At 48.2% G+C, this 16815-nt stretch overlaps 1 protein-coding gene and 1 non-coding gene across 3 annotated transcripts in view; both read left to right on the top strand.

Moving 5' to 3' along the window:
• LOC135818179 (peptide chain release factor 1-like) overlaps window positions 1-16815 on the top strand; it is a 97742-nt gene that overhangs the window by 63071 nt on the left and 17856 nt on the right. The window contains exons 3-6 of one of the 2 annotated variants that reach the window (XM_065331526.1): window positions 5302-5351; window positions 7792-7934; window positions 11800-11901; window positions 13194-13292. In XM_065331526.1, coding sequence (XP_065187598.1) covers window positions 7812-7934; window positions 11800-11901; window positions 13194-13292 — 324 coding nt within the window. In that variant the 5' untranslated portion in view covers window positions 5302-5351; window positions 7792-7811. The remainder of the gene's footprint in view (window positions 1-5301; window positions 5352-7791; window positions 7935-11799; window positions 11902-13193; window positions 13293-16815) is intronic. The other variant, XM_065331525.1, reaches the window with a different exon arrangement.
• Trnah-gug (transfer RNA histidin (anticodon GUG)) lies at window positions 7037-7108 on the top strand. The gene has a single exon. It is a non-coding gene; the product is annotated as a tRNA-His (tRNA).

Genomic DNA, 16815 nt, shown 5'->3' with positions numbered 1-16815 from the left:
GCCTGAACCTCTTCCGGATCCGTCGAGATCCCTTCTGCCGAAACCACATGGCCAAGGAAATGAACCTCTCCTAATAAAAGATGGCATTTCCTTGGTTTAATCTTCAGCTTGGCGTGTCGCAACGCGGTCAACACCGCCTCCAACCTGAGCAAGTGGTCTCGAAACGTGTGCGAGAAAACAATGACGTCGTCCAAATAAACTAAACAATACAGGGGAGAAAGACCCCGCAGGACAGCATGCATCATGCGTTGAAATGTGGCCGGAGCATTACACAGACCAAAAGGCATCCGTTTGAACTCATAAAGACCCTGTGGCGTGATGAAGGCCGTTTTCTCCTGGTCTTTCCCCGCCACCGGAACTTGCCAATAGCCGGACTGTAAGTCCAGTGTCGAGAAAAACTGAGCCCCACCCAGCCTATCGAGTGTATCATCAATCCGAGGTAATGGGTGGGAGTCCTTGTGGGTGACGTCATTAAGTTTACGGTAGTCTACACAAAACCGGACCGAGCCGTCGGGCTTTTTTACCAATACAATGGGGCTAGCCCAAGGGGACACACTAGGGGAGATGATACCCTTTTCCAATATCTTCTCCACCTCCTCGGCAACAATCTTAACCCTGGGCGGGGGAAGGCGTCGGGGGCCCTGGCGGATAGGGTGTGTGGTCCCTGTATCAATAACATGTTCGAGAATAGGGGTTTCCCCCACATCACAGTCGTCTTCTGCAATCACATCCCCAAAGTTGTTCAAGAGACTGACCAGAGATTGGCGTTCCTGCGCCGTGCCCGCAAAGCGAGAGAGATCAAACCGGTCCGCCGGTGAAGATGTGGCCGAAGTAGAAGACACCGACTGCACACCCACTGCCGCGCCCACCATTGTCGGAACATCCGATCGAGGGCCCTTGACCGGCAGGAACTGCCCTAAACACACACCACGCTCCAGACACACCGGCACGTCCGACACATTGGCACAACACAGGGGAATATTACCAGACGCAGAGACAGAACATACAGCATGGGGCAGGGCATAGCCCAGATCGGAATCGACTACAGTCTCCACCAGACCAACCATGTCTGGAGGAGCTGTAACCTCTCCCCGCAACAGCACCTGAGACCATGGGGGAATTTCTACGGCCGCCACCAAGGAGACAGAATAGTGTTCAGGCGGAGCAGAAGGCGGGGCGGCCCTGGGGACGGCAACCGGGGGACGGGAACACACGGGCCAAGTCACCCCACCCCGGACAACAAACGCAACAGCAAAAGTGAACGCCAAGGCCAACTTAAACACTAACAACACCCGAGCCGAACCGCAAACACTGGCTAATAGGAGCAACAGGGTTGAAAACCCTAACCACATCGTGCCTCGCACGTCACCGCCGAACCTGGCGGAACTACTCCGAGCTACATACCCCCGTTCCCTGGACAATGGGACCGTATGCCCCTCTAAGGTCAAACGGGGTGAACCATTTAAATGCAGCGTAAAACCATGGGCTGCCAAAATGTCGGCACCCAACAAACACTCCTCGGTTAGCCCAGCAACAGCCAATACCCGGGCGGAAAGCGTAATGTTGCCAAAGGCAAATGTCAGGGGTGAACAGCCCCTGACATCTAGGGTACCCCCACCCGCAGTGTAGAGTGCCGATACACCCAACTCAGAGGCAGGCCGTAATAGCCGTTCTGCACTCAACTTCTCTACAACAGCAAAATTCACCAATGTGATGGCGGCACCTGTGTCCACCAGACACGACACAACAGAACTAGCCCTATCGGTGGCCAACGTACCTTGTGCAAAGAGACTGGTGCCGGCGCGGTGGATGCCATGACAGCCCCCACCGGGAGGGAATCCGATAACTCGACCGGAATAGACGGTGGGGTGGACAGCGGAGCGGCAGCCGGAGTACATAGGTGAGATTCCGCCGGAGTGTGCTCGAAAGCACACACATCACACATATCACACACAGACAGAGAGGCAGCATTAGAAAATAACACAGGCTCAATAGCTGGTGTGATCACAATTTCAGGAATCGTACCTGACGGAACCGCCACAGACTCAGCGGGGTCGGCGTCACTCATGCACACATGCATACATGCATCAGGGTCACACTCATTCTCGTCCTCAACAAAATAGGTAAGGCTAAAGCTATTTCCTCAGGAGAACCAACCCCCCTAGGTGAGGCGGCGGGACGACCCGCACCAGCCGCCTCACCTAGTTTAAACTAAAGACCTAGGGTTACCCTGGTGTGCCCGAGGATCACGCCCACGGTCACGTGGATTGGAGCGGCAATCGCGGCGGAGGTGACCCTGTTGGCCACAACCAAAACAGCGCGGACCTCGGGACCAGCGGTCCGGAGCCGGACTCTCGCGCTGCGTACAGAGGGTTTCAAGGAGCCTGGTTTGTGTTGCACATAGTTTCTCCAAACTATCCAGGCGCGCCGTGATTTCAGGCGTGGCCGACGCGACGAACACAGGTTCGGCGGCCGGGTGCAACTGGTCCTTCGTCTCCAGGACGACTGCCTTTTGAACGGCATTCATGAGCGTCTTAGGCTCGTGGTCTCCCACACGACGGCGCATGTCGGGAGACAAGGCGTCCAAAAAGGCACGGATGGCCACGGTGTTTAGAATGGAACCAGGCGCCCCTGGATATGCCTTGGCGACCAATACCTGGATGGCGTCGCCCAATTCGGTGAGGGTCTCACCGGCCTGGCGTTTCCGAGCCTGGAGCTCCGTTTGGCGGAGCAACTCCTTGCCAGTGTCCCCAAAGCGCGCATGGAGAGCGGTCTCGATTTCCGCGCGATCCGCCCGCTGGGTGTCAGATAAGGATTGTAACATTAGAGCCGCACTGCCTGTGAGGCTCTTACATAAAATAACACGTGCCATCAGTTCCAACCTCTCCCGGGAAGCCGCATCAACCGTGTCAGTGGGTTGAGCTTCCGGGACATAATTATTTGCCTGTAAACATAAACGGAAATCGTTCAGGAAAGCCTGGAGATCCTCCGCCGAGGAACCACCGAACGGTTTCGGCATCAGCCATCTTCCAGGCGCTTCTACTGTGACTTTAGCCATGAGGCCACAACAATTGAACGAGGCTACTCCAGGTAACGAAAGAATACGGATGAATAAAATCACGCCCGGGGGAACAGGGATCCAGAGTAGGACTACGGACGGCAGACACAAGCAGGCCAACACTAAACAAATGCCACACGTGCCAAAAGGGCAGGGACAACACTCATATGCTGCCACGATGTTTGTCTTTTCTTTGTTTATCAGTTTTGCTTCGTCGTGTCCGGTCTTCTTCTTTGGTCGTCTCCGTCTTGTCAATTAACTATGTAGTACTTAGGTCAGTTGCGTTGCTGTGTGTGGCAAGTGGGATGGGCGGGAGGCTGGCCCGGCCCCTGACGCCTGGAGAACATGTGCTGGTGCACAAAACCAACAAGGGGAATACTGTAAACCGCCCAATATTCGCGTCACTAAATTTTCGCAATTTCTTAGAACCAGCGAGTTTGCGATGGTAAAAGTTCACGAAACACTGGGGCCACTTACATCCACCCACTGTTGAAGTTAGATTTCACAATGGTGAATATTCGCGTTACTCTCTTCTCGCGAAATAGCGAACATTAATTCGTCGCGAATATTAGGCAGTTTCCAGTACGTTGTCAAAGTAACGGGGGAGACATTCAATGTAACAAAACAGTAACGAGAGAAGAACGCTATCACATGTTGAAACTGGGTGGACAGTATAGCAATACTTGTACTTGTAGTTCCTTGGTACTATTTCTTTTCTAAAATTAGAATAAGGGTGAAGAAATGTGAACACAGTAATTCGCAGACACAGAGCAACACGTAGTTATATCAAACGTTTTCTTGTGGCTATCACCAGGAAAGAATCATCATGCACAATGAATTGCAAGTAAGCCGTAAATAAGGAGAATATGCTGTCAAAAAAATGGAGGGATATTCAATGTAACAACACAGTAATGAGGGAAAAAAAACTCTATGACATTTTGGAACTAGGTGTAAGGATGAAAAAATAGTTGGCGGTTTGAAAGTTAACATTACAGGTGTGTGTATGGGTGCTAGGGAAAAGTGTAAGAGCAATGGTGTGTTCTTTCTGAATGCGTTGGCCTGGGTTGCGAAGGCGTATGAAAATAAATTCTAAATTATGAAGTTGTCGCACACTACTGGCGTAACGCAAAACACAAAAGCACGAGTCATCATAATCATCGCTATAATTTGAAGTTCTATTCTCTCAAGACACACTGTACAATGTGTACTCTGATTATATTTGTATTGGAAATGTTACTCTGGGGTTTCTCTGCCATTCATCATTTGGACCCAAATTGTGTTTATGGACGTTCCACCTTGCCAGTTTATGAATTACACCTTTGCTGCAGTACCTACTGTCGCTTCACACGCCCAACCAACATACTAAGCAGGGTATATTTCCTGATTGCAACTGTACGTAAGAGAACATAAAGAAAATAAAAATGCCATGGTTAGCGTGAGACTCGGCTAGAGGCCCAGTTTTCCGCATCCACAGGAACGCCACCACCCTTTAGGATCAAGGCGCAGATGCAGCTCCTAAGCGGTGGGGGGTGAGTAGATCAGACCCACCACAAAGTGGTGAAAGACCGAAAATCCCATTCGCTGCACCCTTGTTTCCCTCGTGCCAGGCCACGAGTTCCCGATAAACTGTGGGTCGCAGCACTGGTGGAAAAATCCTTCCACTTCCGAGCAGGAATTGAACCTGCTACCCTCTGTTTCTCGATCATGGTCTCAGACCATCCCGCTACGCCTGTTTGAAAGTGAAATGCGCAAAATTTCTGGATCCACTGTGGTGACAAAACCGACTGTGTCCCAAATGAAATTGTTTGAACGTCAAATGTGTGTGCTCCTGATCAACTGGCTCCCTGTTTTCTTCATTTCTTAGCATGTGTGTGTGTGTGTGTGTGTGTGTGTGTGTGTGTGTGTGTGTATAGGTTTCGGATTGTTTTCTTTTCACTGCAGAGCCAGTTTCATTTCATTATTATTTTACTCCCTGATGAAGCCCCAAGGGCGAAAATTTGGAGATTTCATTTCTTTTGAATAAAATTTGCAGCGTCAACGACCTTTTGTGTAGTGGTGTTGACTGATGAGAATGTTCACTGCAGGAAGCCCGATAATCGTATTGCAAAGACGTGTCTATCTTTTCAACTTTTTAAACACACATATTGGCCTAGGTAAAAGCAAAGCATAGCGAGGATAGTGCGGGCTCTGGGCGTTCATTTCTTGGCGTGTATGCTTATTTTCTGATTGCCTTTTCATTGCAGGAAGCCTCTGAATTCATAACAGGAAACCCTATTTCCGGTGCTCTGTTCAAGTAAGTAACTGCGGTTGTGTGTGAAGTGTATAATGATAATGCCCGCATACTAGACCTGTCGCACCATAATTCAGAGGGTCCGATACGGGCATGCTGTGTACGTACTCCACACTTGGCGTGCAACCAGCATGCATAGTTTGGTGCAGAACGTAATCAAGTTTCCTGTGTTTTCACGGTCCCTATGGCCGAACTCACTTGTTCATGTACTTCCTCCGTTAACAAAAACTACGTGATGGATTTTTGAGGAACTGGTTTGCTCACAAACTGCCGTGAAATGAGTCGGGATCACTTTCTCGGCCTTCCCTGGCATGCCATGAAAGAGATACAATGCCAGGAAAGTGACCTTTCACAACAAACTCAGCGGAGTCAATAGTTGCGCTGTCGAGCGAAACTGAAATACCACGTCTCCGAGGACATAATGCACGGCTTGGCCTCTCCAGCACTGAGTTTGAGATTGACAGTGAGCGATGGAACGGAGCAGCAAAGCCTACACAATGAGCGAGTGAACAAGCAGCTGCTCCGATTGCACGGCGCAACGAAACGATTCTGGATTCAAGTTCTTGTTCAAGCTGCGCGAAACCCAGATTAGAATGCTGATGACCATGCATTCTTTAGAAGTCTGCAGTCTCGTGGCGAAGAAAAGTCGACATGACTTGCTAGCTACTGCTGTTCATTGCTGGCAGAAGTATCCATCAGAGAAAATGGAATCAGTTTGCCTTTACTCCTCGTTCGCTGAGTTCTCAAGAGTGGAGATGTGTGGGGTGTGATGCAGGCCAGTTATGACTGTTATGACGGCAGCATGCCATGCACTGACCCATAACCACACTTGCATACTCTTGTTTCTTGACTCTTGATAGTGATTGGGAAGGAATAAACGTAACAAAAAGAAAGAAAGAAAACAATAAGCCCCGTAAAACAGTATGACCAGGGACTGCTTGTGATTGTTTTCCCAGAATTCTACAGTTTCCTCAGGGTGTGTAGACTCCACCGTAGCCATTTCGTCTCTCACACGATCATACGCCACTATAATCCAAAACGGCCTTTCGGCTGCAGTTCTTCCGAAAATAACAAAAGATTTATCCAAATTTCCAGGCCAAGCCCATGTTCAGGGAGCACAAGGAGAAGATGAAGATGGGCAGATTGGCTTTGCCTGAAAATTTGGAAAATTTTTTACTATTTTTTGGCAGAATTGTAGCCGAGAGGCCGTTTTGGGTACTAGTTGTGTATGATTGTATGAGAGAATTCTACAATCGGAAGAGAATTGCAGTACACCTCATGACCTGGCACATCCACCACCCACTTGGCCCCTAATTCAAACTCTATTTTTCCGGTTTAAACTGACATAGATGATACCAACGGGTCAATGTTGATTTCAAAGGAAGAAAGGAGATTTGAGTTGTTATCTTTTGTGTAGCGTATGTTCATGACTCGTGAAGAATAAGAGCGTGGACGTGCCAAACTGGACTAATAATTATAAGCTCCGCATTCGTGCTTTCTAGATTCCTTGTACGAATGGTCTGGGCATGGGTGTTGACAACGAGCTTGAACTTGCGGAGGGGGTTGAATGCAACTGGTTCCGCAATCGTGATATCCTCCTCTACCTCCGGAATAGACGTTGACTATTATTTGTTTGGGTGTTGATATTCTTGCATTGCGCCTTATCTCAATGTGTGCTCCTGTAGCAAGCTGTGATCGTCTAGTGGTTAGGACCCTACGTTGTGGCCGTAGTAACCCAGGTTCGAATCCTGGTCACAGCACACTTTTTGGCATTTTTTATTTAATCTTCAATGATGAATATATGCACATGTCTGACAGAGTGGGGGGGGGGGGGGGGGAGTGTTTTTTTTTGTCTGCAGCTTTTACGTTCTTTTTAGCCTGTCCAAATTGGTAGGTTCTACTTTCTTTACTGGCTCTGTCAGGTTTGAGGCTGGTAGAATTTGGCAGAAGTCGGTAGATTTGAGGTTTTTATGTTTCCATGGAAATAGGGCGGTTTTCGTTCAACGAGAGACCTACAATTTCCGCCATGATCTTTGTGGAACGTGTAAGAGGATATTCTGTCAAAAATCGTCTTGACGTACTGAAATACAGTCAGATCTGACGTTTACATGACTGCGCTAGTCCCGCGTTGAAATCGAGAAAATATTGTAGCGTACTTATATTTGCGCCAGGACTGCACGCATCCCTCATTCTAGATGTTAGCATCAAATCTATTGCAGTTTACTTCCAAGTTTATTGGCTGGTTTTGACAGTTGACGGAGCATCGAGATTGCCGCAGCCTTGTTGCGATGTATGATCTTGTCTTTCTGTTGCTACTTACTCTGCATGTGTGTGTGTATGTGTGTGTGTGTACGTGTGTGTACGTGTGTGTACGCGTGTGTTCTTGCATGTGTCTGTGCATGTGCGTACGTCTATGCACCCATGTTTGCAATCACCTGTCTAGTTGGTCTTGGACGGCGCTACATGTCCAGCTATGAGAATTCGGCCAACCCGTTGGTGCTTCCAACCGAGCTACACGACCCTCTCATGGAGTACGCACGACAATTGGCGGCGCAGAGTAAAACCCTGGAGCAGTGGGCCGAGGTGGTGAGTTCTACTGAATCTTAAAGAGTGGTGGTGTCTCGTTTAATTAAGGTGACGATCCACCGGCGACCGTCAAGAGAAGCGAGAATGATTTTCCCGACTGATCTTCTGTCATTGAAGCGGGACTGAAAGCACTGAACTATAATTATGTGTTCTTTCCACGTACAGTTACGTTCATGCCGCAATAAATCATCATTTTGCGAGAACTGTGGCAATACGCCCAGTGAGAAGGCAGATTTTGCCTGTGCTTCTGGTGAAGTGTAAAATAAAGCTAAACAAACAAACAAACAAACAGTGAAACTTTAGTATAGCCTACATTAAGGGACGTAAAAATGTGTGCAGTACTCTATATCCGAGGTCAAATGCCTGGAAACGGATATACACTCATACCTTGTTTATCCGGGCGGTCCGGGACTCGGCACTGCCCGTATCTTTGAACTGTCCGTAGCTCCGACTCACATACATGGCGTCACAATTTTTTCCACGAAAAGTGACAGAGGAGTAGTAATATTTCCACTGAAACGCTCGCCCACAGGGTGCCCGGTAGACCGAAGTGCCTGTATCTTCGGTGTCAGGCTAACCAAGGCATGAGTGTACAGGGTGTTCACAGCACTGCTTTATATCCAATGCAAAGAGAACAGCAGTATATTCAACCTTGTGAATAACCACCTCTGTGCATTGTGCATGAGAAAAGTGCTGTGATTCGCGAGGTTGAAAGTATGCCGTCAAATGGTCAGGTCTGAAGATTGTATCCTTACTCGCGAGTTGTTGTTGTACCCGGGGTTGTTGTACCCGGGGTTGTTAAACCCGGGGTTGTTATTCATGAGTTGTTGTTGTACCTCGGGGGTTGTTGTACCCGGGGTTGTTGTACCCGGGGTTGTTATTCATGAGTTGTTGTTGTACCTCGGGGGTTGTTATACCCGGGGTTGTTATTCATGAGTTGTTGTTGTACCTCGGGGGTTGTTGTACCCGGGGTTGTGGTGCCCAGGATCGTTGTTCATGAGTTGTTGTTGTACCCCGGGGTTGTTATACCCGGGGTTGTTATACCCGGGGTTGTTGTACCCGGGGTTGTTATTCATGAGTTGTTGTGGTACCTCGGGGTTGTTGTACCCAGGATCGTTGTTCATGAGTTGTTGTTGTACCTCGGGGTTGTTGTACCCGGGGTTGTTATACCCGGGGTTGTTATTCATGAGTTGTTGTGGTACCTCGGGGTTGTTGTACCCAGGATCGTTGTTCATGAGTTGTTGTTGTACCTCGGGGTTGTTGTACCCGTGGTTGTTATACCCGGGGTTGTTGTACCCGGGGTTGTTATACCCGGGGTTGTTGTACCCGGGGTTGTTATTCATGAGTTGTTGTGGTACCTCGGGGTTGTTGTACCCGGGGTTGTTGTACCCGGGGTTGTTATTCATGAGTTGTTGTGGTACCTCGGGGTTGTTGTACCCAGGATCGTTGTTCATGAGTTGTTGTTGTACCCGGGGATGTTGTACCCGGGGTTGTTATACCCGGGGTTGTTGTACCCGGGGTTGTTATTCATGAGTTGTTGTGGTACCTCGGGGTTGTTGTACCCAGGATCGTTGTTCATGAGTTGTTGTTGTACCTCGGGGTTGTTGTACCCGGGGTTGTTATACCCGGGGTTGTTATTCATGAGTTGTTGTGGTACCTCGGGGTTGTTGTACCCAGGATCGTTGTTCATGAGTTGTTGTTGTACCTCGGGGTTGTTGTACCCGTGGTTGTTATACCCGGGGTTGTTGTACCCGGGGTTGTTATACCCGGGGTTGTTGTACCCGGGGTTGTTATTCATGAGTTGTTGTGGTACCTCGGGGTTGTTGTACCCGGGGTTGTTGTACCCGGGGTTGTTATTCATGAGTTGTTGTGGTACCTCGGGGTTGTTGTACCCAGGATCGTTGTTCATGAGTTGTTGTTGTACCCGGGGATGTTGTACCCGGGGTTGTTATACCCGGGGTTGTTGTACCCAGGATTGTTGTTCATGAGTTGTTGTTATACTGTAAGATATGTTATTAGGGAGGTTTCGCTCTACGGAATTACGTATGAAAATAACGTAGGAACTGCACGGAATTTTCATACGTAAAAGTCAGAGCTGTTGGGTTTCGCTCTACGTGATTTCTCCACGACTGCTAAACATGCGTTGTTGCTTTGGAGACGCGGTGGCTGCATGCGCCCACCGCATGCACCACGAACAGAAACCGCGTTTCCATTTTATTTTGCACGTGGTGTACGGTGTGTGTACCTTGTATTTCGCGCGGCTTGAACGTTGCCATGGACAAATCCGGAAAATGCGAAAAATATTTCAAAAAGTCCTACGGAGGACCTAACGAGAGATTTACGTTGAAAGTTGCCCTCGCTCCCCGGCGCGTACTACATACGGATTTTCATACGTAATTACGTAGAGCGAAACCTCCCTATTATAACGAGTCGCAAATTTAACGATTAACGATCTTGCGGTCTTCAGGCGTATCTGCACATAACACATACTAGGCATTAACTTAGAGCCTCAGCAGAACTTATTATAACGAAAAAATGGCACCCGTTAAAACGTTAGATTTACTTCCTCGTTATAATTACATGTCTTACAGTACGCGGGGTTGTTGTTCATGAGGTTGTCTGCTTACTCCTGTTGTGGACATTGAAGTGCGGTGGAATGACCGGGGTCGGCACCCTTAGTGCGTAGTGAGTACACACGCACTGTCGTTCACATACGCACTGCAATAATGGACCAGCGACAGTGAGCCCTACACATGGTATCAACTATCAAGAGTACATAAACCAGAGTGTGCAGCTCGGGATGGTTCTTGTGGGAGCGTAATCTCGTGCAGTACGTCATTTCTGACGCCACTGTAATGATGGTAAGCAACAGGTACGGCGAAAAGTTGCGTAACCAGTCACGGTGGTGCAGGTCGCTGAGTTTGTCCTGATTTTGGTTTTTTGTTACGGATAGCCTGGTGAATTTACTTGTTAGCGCATGTACGCAGCCCACGCAGTCACACAAAAACACTGAAATCCTAAAACAGAACACGTCTAAATCATGCAAACTTGCCTGATTTCCGGACTGTGAAACACGAAAATTTGAACTGTACGCAAATCGCGGCTTCACTGACCTCATCAGGGTGACGTAGTGCACGAACTGCGCTGTTTCAGATCTGATATGCACAGTTGCACACTCTGGTTTATGTACTCTTGATCAGGTACGTGCAGTGCTCCCTGACCAGCCGTGTCCAGCACGCAACAGAGTCATAATATTATGAATGTATAGAGTGTGCGCACTCAAGGCTGCAAGGCCAGCGCCCCGTGACTGCTTGACTTTCTCACCGGATTTCAATTTCCACAACTATAGTCTATACTGTCCAGGGCACTTTATACTGAAGTTTGACTGGTATTTGTACCGATTAAATAAATAAATAAATTTCACGGTTCGCGTAAGACTCGGCTGCAAGCCGAGTTTTCCGCATCCGCCGTGGGAACGCCACCGCCCTCTAGGATCAAGGCACCGATTTCATGTTGGGAATGTAAGCTGCAGGGTGGATTTCTGGCTTACCTTTCCGTTATAGGAGTGCAGCTTACTGTAAAAGCCATCATTCTAACGAGGCGCATTTATAACGATTTCCCAAAATTGACTAGTTTACGTGTACCAAAGGTAACGATTTTCACTCATTCTCAACGCTCAATAGGACAGTATATGTATCGATTTCTGTATAACGATTTCTATTTTAACGACAGATTTCTCCTCGTTTACTCGTTAGAGTTAGCACTTCGTTATATATATGGCTTTCATAGTATATCCTCATTCTTGCTTCTTTTTCCACACCTGCCCGTTTCTGTCCTGTCTGTCCTTGTCTTGGTTGCTTGCCAGGAAGTTCCGTCTGCAGCACGCCAGCGTAGCAACTTCAGCAAGACGCGCCGCTTTCTGACCGGTGTCGTAGCGCGCCTGGATGAATACGACAAGGTTCTGCAGGTTGGTACTGGGTTTGTGGGCGCGCGCGCGCGTGTGTGTGTGTGTGTGTGTGTGTGTCCCATATGGTGCAGTGGTATGTGCAGCGATTTCCAATCGATAGGTTGAGGGTTCGATTCCCGACGATTATGGTCACACACGTCTTTCTTCTCTTTCTCAGACTCTTCCTGACTTTTCTTTCATTCTCCTGGGTGGTTACCAACAGCCAGTGTATGCTGGAGTATGTGGTGTGATGTGTGTGTGTAGAAAAAAAATGGAAAAATGAAAAATAGGGATTCACTGGCCAGAAAAGTCACTTCAAACAGCTGTGTGGTGGATACCAGGCTAAAAATAGTGGCGGTCAATTCATCAGCCTTGCAAGCTGTTGAATGGTGTAATCTCAGCACAAGTTGCTATGTCTAACATAGCTGTTCGCTATCATCGCTTCCGCGATGGGCATGTCTGAGGTCTGAGGTGTGTGTGAGAGTGTGTGTGGGTGTGTGTGTGTGAGAGAGAGAGAGAGAGAGAGAGAGTGTGTGTGTGTGTGTGTGTGTGTGTGTGTGTGTGTGTGTGTGTGTGTGTGTGTGTAAACCAGGCTAAAATCAGTGGCGGTCAATTACCTGGAATACGAGGCCCCATGCCGTTCATATTGTCTTAAGGCCGGGACCACACCGACCAGTCTCTGGTTTCAGTCATCAGTCATATTGGTGTCGGGGTCCGAAGTCATGCAGGAACACTGTTTTCCATACGGTGTGTCCTCTGCTTTGTGCCATGCTGCCATCACCATGCCTTATAAGTAGAGTATGATGTAATGGGAGCTAGTCCGGCTTACCAGTGTTGTACTTTGGGTGGGATTTCACCTAGCGCAATGGCACCTATGCATGCAACGTGACTGCAGCCTTTTTTGCGGGGCAACCTGTATCGTGTTTGGCAGGTGTAGCCAGCTCTAGTTCACTTGTGAGTGTGACCGTACACAGTTCATGATCTTTTATGCAGGGTTGGTATCATGATGTGTATGGCTGAAGTGGACTTGCACCACCAAGCCAAACGGCTTCTGGCTCAATCCAGTCTGTCCATTCCTCCTAGTACATGTGGTAATTTGACCCGACGAGACCACACGACGCCTGGAGACAACAGCATAAACAGTTCACTAGCCACACTCCATGACTGTGCGTGCTGTTGTGTGCAAGCGTCGTGTGTTCTTGTCGGGGTCAAATGAAAAGCCTATTCCACCTTCAGCTTTGTTCAGCTTTGTTTCTTCTGCTGTGACGACTTTCACGTGTTTGATCCTTCTCTGTACTGTCTTGTGCTCTCAGCAAATTGAGGAGTTGAAGGAAATGCTCAAGGAGCCAGACCTCAAGGCGATGGCCACTACTGAAATCAAAGAATGTCATGACAACCTGGTGGAAATCATGGTGAGCATGTTCGTTTTTCTTGCGGTTGACACGAATCTCATTTCATTTCACCTGTATTAGATTGAGTTCCAAAACTGAATACTAGTACTGTATAAGCAGAAAAATTTCGTCATCTTCATCCAAAGAACCTTTGGACTATTAATATTCAATGCCAGACTAAATATTTGGCAAATTTCAAAATTTTAATTTTTGGTGTGTGTACACACACGCACACGCACGCGCGCGCGCGCGCGCGCGCGCACACACACACACACACAGACACAGACACACACACACACACACACACACACACATACACACACACACACACACGCCTAAGGAGTAAGGACCAGAAATATTGTTCACTCAGAGACTTGCAAGTAAGTCAGCTGTAGGGAGGGATAGCGACTGCACATCTGGTGGAACGCGAGTGCAGTTGTAATTATACTGACTGATGTCTGCTGTTGTGGCATATTTTCAATTGCCGCAGGTGAGAGCACCATTTTCGCCATGACAGTGGCTGTCAAAAAGTATTATTCACTTGCCAACAATCACTGCAGTGACAGTGAATGGAGTCTGAGTCAGCAGTGCTCCATACTTGGCCCGCGCTTTCATGTGTTTAATGACCGCTGCTGGTAGTCGGTCCTCAGCATGCTCCTTGTTGAAGTACCGTATTTTCCGGAGTATGAGCCGCACTTTGAACACTCAAAATTCACCCAAAAAAAAAAAGGGAGTGCGGCTTATAGGGCTTGAAAGTGATGACGTCGAAAACGGCAAGGGAGTAGTAAGTTCACATCAGATTTCTATTTTGGATCCACTAAGGTGTGACTTTGCTATTGCCTCAGTGTGTGGGTGCTTAGCAACCCATGCATGTCGTATGCAGGTGTGACTTTTTCTTCGCCACCAGTTGTCACCCCACCCCCATTAGCCAACCCTGTCAATTTCACTGGCTGCATCACCTTGCTGTGAGTAAGACCGCTTGAAATGTGCTTGGATCCATACAAAAACTGGATCCAAGTGGATCTAGTTTTTGAATTTTTGACATTGTTGCTATGCTGTGACGTGGCACTTTCAAGCCCTATACTCCGATGATCAAATTAATGGTGATAAATAGTATAGATGTCTGTATTTCGTGGCAAAGGGGGGGGGGGAGTGCGGCTTATACTCCAGTGCGGCTTTTACTCCGGAAAATACGGTACGTGAGTTCGGCAAGAGGCGTAATACGGAGCTTGAGGTTGGGCCAGAGATGGATCAACTGGTCAACTCCAAACAGACCTACATATAGCTGCGGATGGGCTCCATACCTCTCGTTGTCACGGCATATCGTATGCACTTCTCGCTCCACATATACTGGCACACACAGAGACGTAGACCGCAATAGCGACACTACACAAAGTGAAGGGTAGTTGGCCGCAGCCAGAGGACACCGGTGAGACTCAAAACTGACTGAAGAAGTCAAGAAAAGAAGCGACAATAAAGAACACACCAGATGCCATATTTGCAACTGAAAATATTTCGCGAGAAATTTTTTCTCGCCTATCTCGCTGCGCTCGGCCGGCGAGAAATACAACTTTCTGAAGAGATCAATGAGCTGTGGTGTAAGTATGCTGTCTTCAGCTAGGCTCTCTAGACCAGCATCAAATGTATCCCTGCTAAGAACCATTGACAGAACGTCACCGCAGAGAGCACAGTGCAAGCCAGGCTGGAGCATGCATCATTGAGGCTATCTTGAGTGATATCGGAACCAAGCAGCCACTCCTGGACTTTGTTATCCCTCCAAAGCACTTTATCAGCACATGGATCATCGAGGGTGTCGGATTTGGGCTGGCCAGAGTCATAAGACTGTGCTGTGTTGGTAGTGTGCAAACTGACTACATCCTGGCTCTCATGAAGACAATCATGTTCCTCTGGATCATGTGTCAGGGAACGCGAATAGTTGGGTGACAGTGCTCTATTTGGCCTTCATGAATTACCTGTTGTGGAAGGCGTTCACCAGGCAAACTGCACATCGGTAAAGCGGTGATCTGCTGCGTATCATCCTGCCCAGTCATGGGGACTTGCTTGGCACCTTCTTCCTGCATCGTCCACTCGGACACAGGTACCACCGGTAGTCACGTTTCGTCCAGGTTAAATACCAACTGGGATGGGGTGTTCTGCGCATTAATCTCCTCGCTGATCCCTTTTTGGTGAGCTGTGTTCTCAGCTCCTCCACGCTGTCCGGCACCTTCTTGCGAGTTTTGGTTGCCTTGCGCTTGACAAAGTGCATTCTACTCATCAGAGGTCTTGCGAATGGCCGACAATTTCGGCCACGAAACCCACCGTTCGCTTCTAGCAATGACGGCTTCATCACTGGACTGATTCCAGGTGCAGTCACTATCGTTATTCTGCTGTTCACAACACCACCGGCAGAATGGATTGCGCGATGGTCGCCTGCGCACCAGGTCATCAATTTCTGAATCCAACAACAACAATGGACGACCCCAGGTGCTGTGCGGCAGGGTTTTAGCTGGCCGGGACCAGGGGTTTTCTTCAGCTTCGCCGAGTAGTTTTTCTTGATGCTGCTAATGGCGGTGTGGCACACAGAATGTTCCAGAACCTTGCTTAAGTGTCCAGCAACGCGGTTCACTCCATGTTCCGTCGAGTATTTCCCAATCTGCTAGTGCATCTCTTGAGTCTTCGTCGTAGTGGTTGTTGTATCAATGGCAACAACGTGGGATCCACCTTGACATCCGGAATGATGGCCGAAAGCACCTCCACCAATGTATCCCGTTCGTCCGGTGGCCAAAACTCTCGTACTAGTACTACAGTACTGGCAACTGAAATCTGACCCCTGAGCGGGGTGCGCTCACATCGCAAACACCCAACGCGGGATGGTAAAACTACGAAACAGAGACCGCTAGAATGTGAACGCATCGCTAGGGGGTCGGATTTCAGCTGCCAGCACTGTAGTAAAGGCTCTTGTACTAGAACCAGTAGTGAGTCATCTTTATTATTCAATCCACAAAATGTGATACCAAAAATGAAGAACCATTTGAGGTTAATAGCCATTGTAAATATGAAAAAAGGTTCTTATACCATGTACTAGTAGTACTTATAGTAAAGAAAAAAGGATCAAGAAACTACAAGCTTCGTTATAATGTCCACCAACACCACCAGTTACTAAACAATCAGCTCATGCGATAACATTGCACGACACTGACCGACGGTGCTGACGTTCTACAACTCAATGGCGTAACTTGTAGTTTCTTGGTCCTTTTTTCGTTACTATAAATTTATCCTTGGCTCTCCATCCGAGTCCACACTACAGTCCATTCATTGGAAACTGGCACCCTAACTTTTTGGTGTCTCCCACACATAGTTGTAGATATTGTGAAAACAACAGTACATCCTGCATTATGTGACCATGCAATTTCTCCTTGCCACGTTTGAGGCTAGAAAAGTCCAAGAACAGGGAAAAAGAAATTCAGCCGGGTTTTACAAAATTGGGACAGGTATGCCATGGCAAAATGTACGGAGACGCAGATCCTAAACCCAGATTTTTGAG

Source organism: Sycon ciliatum, chromosome 5 (assembly GCF_964019385.1).
Source record: "Sycon ciliatum chromosome 5, ocSycCili1.1, whole genome shotgun sequence".
NCBI lineage: Eukaryota > Metazoa > Porifera > Calcarea > Leucosolenida > Sycettidae > Sycon > Sycon ciliatum.
Note: the sequence above shows the minus strand (reverse complement) of the source record. Positions and strands in the feature narration are given on the sequence as shown.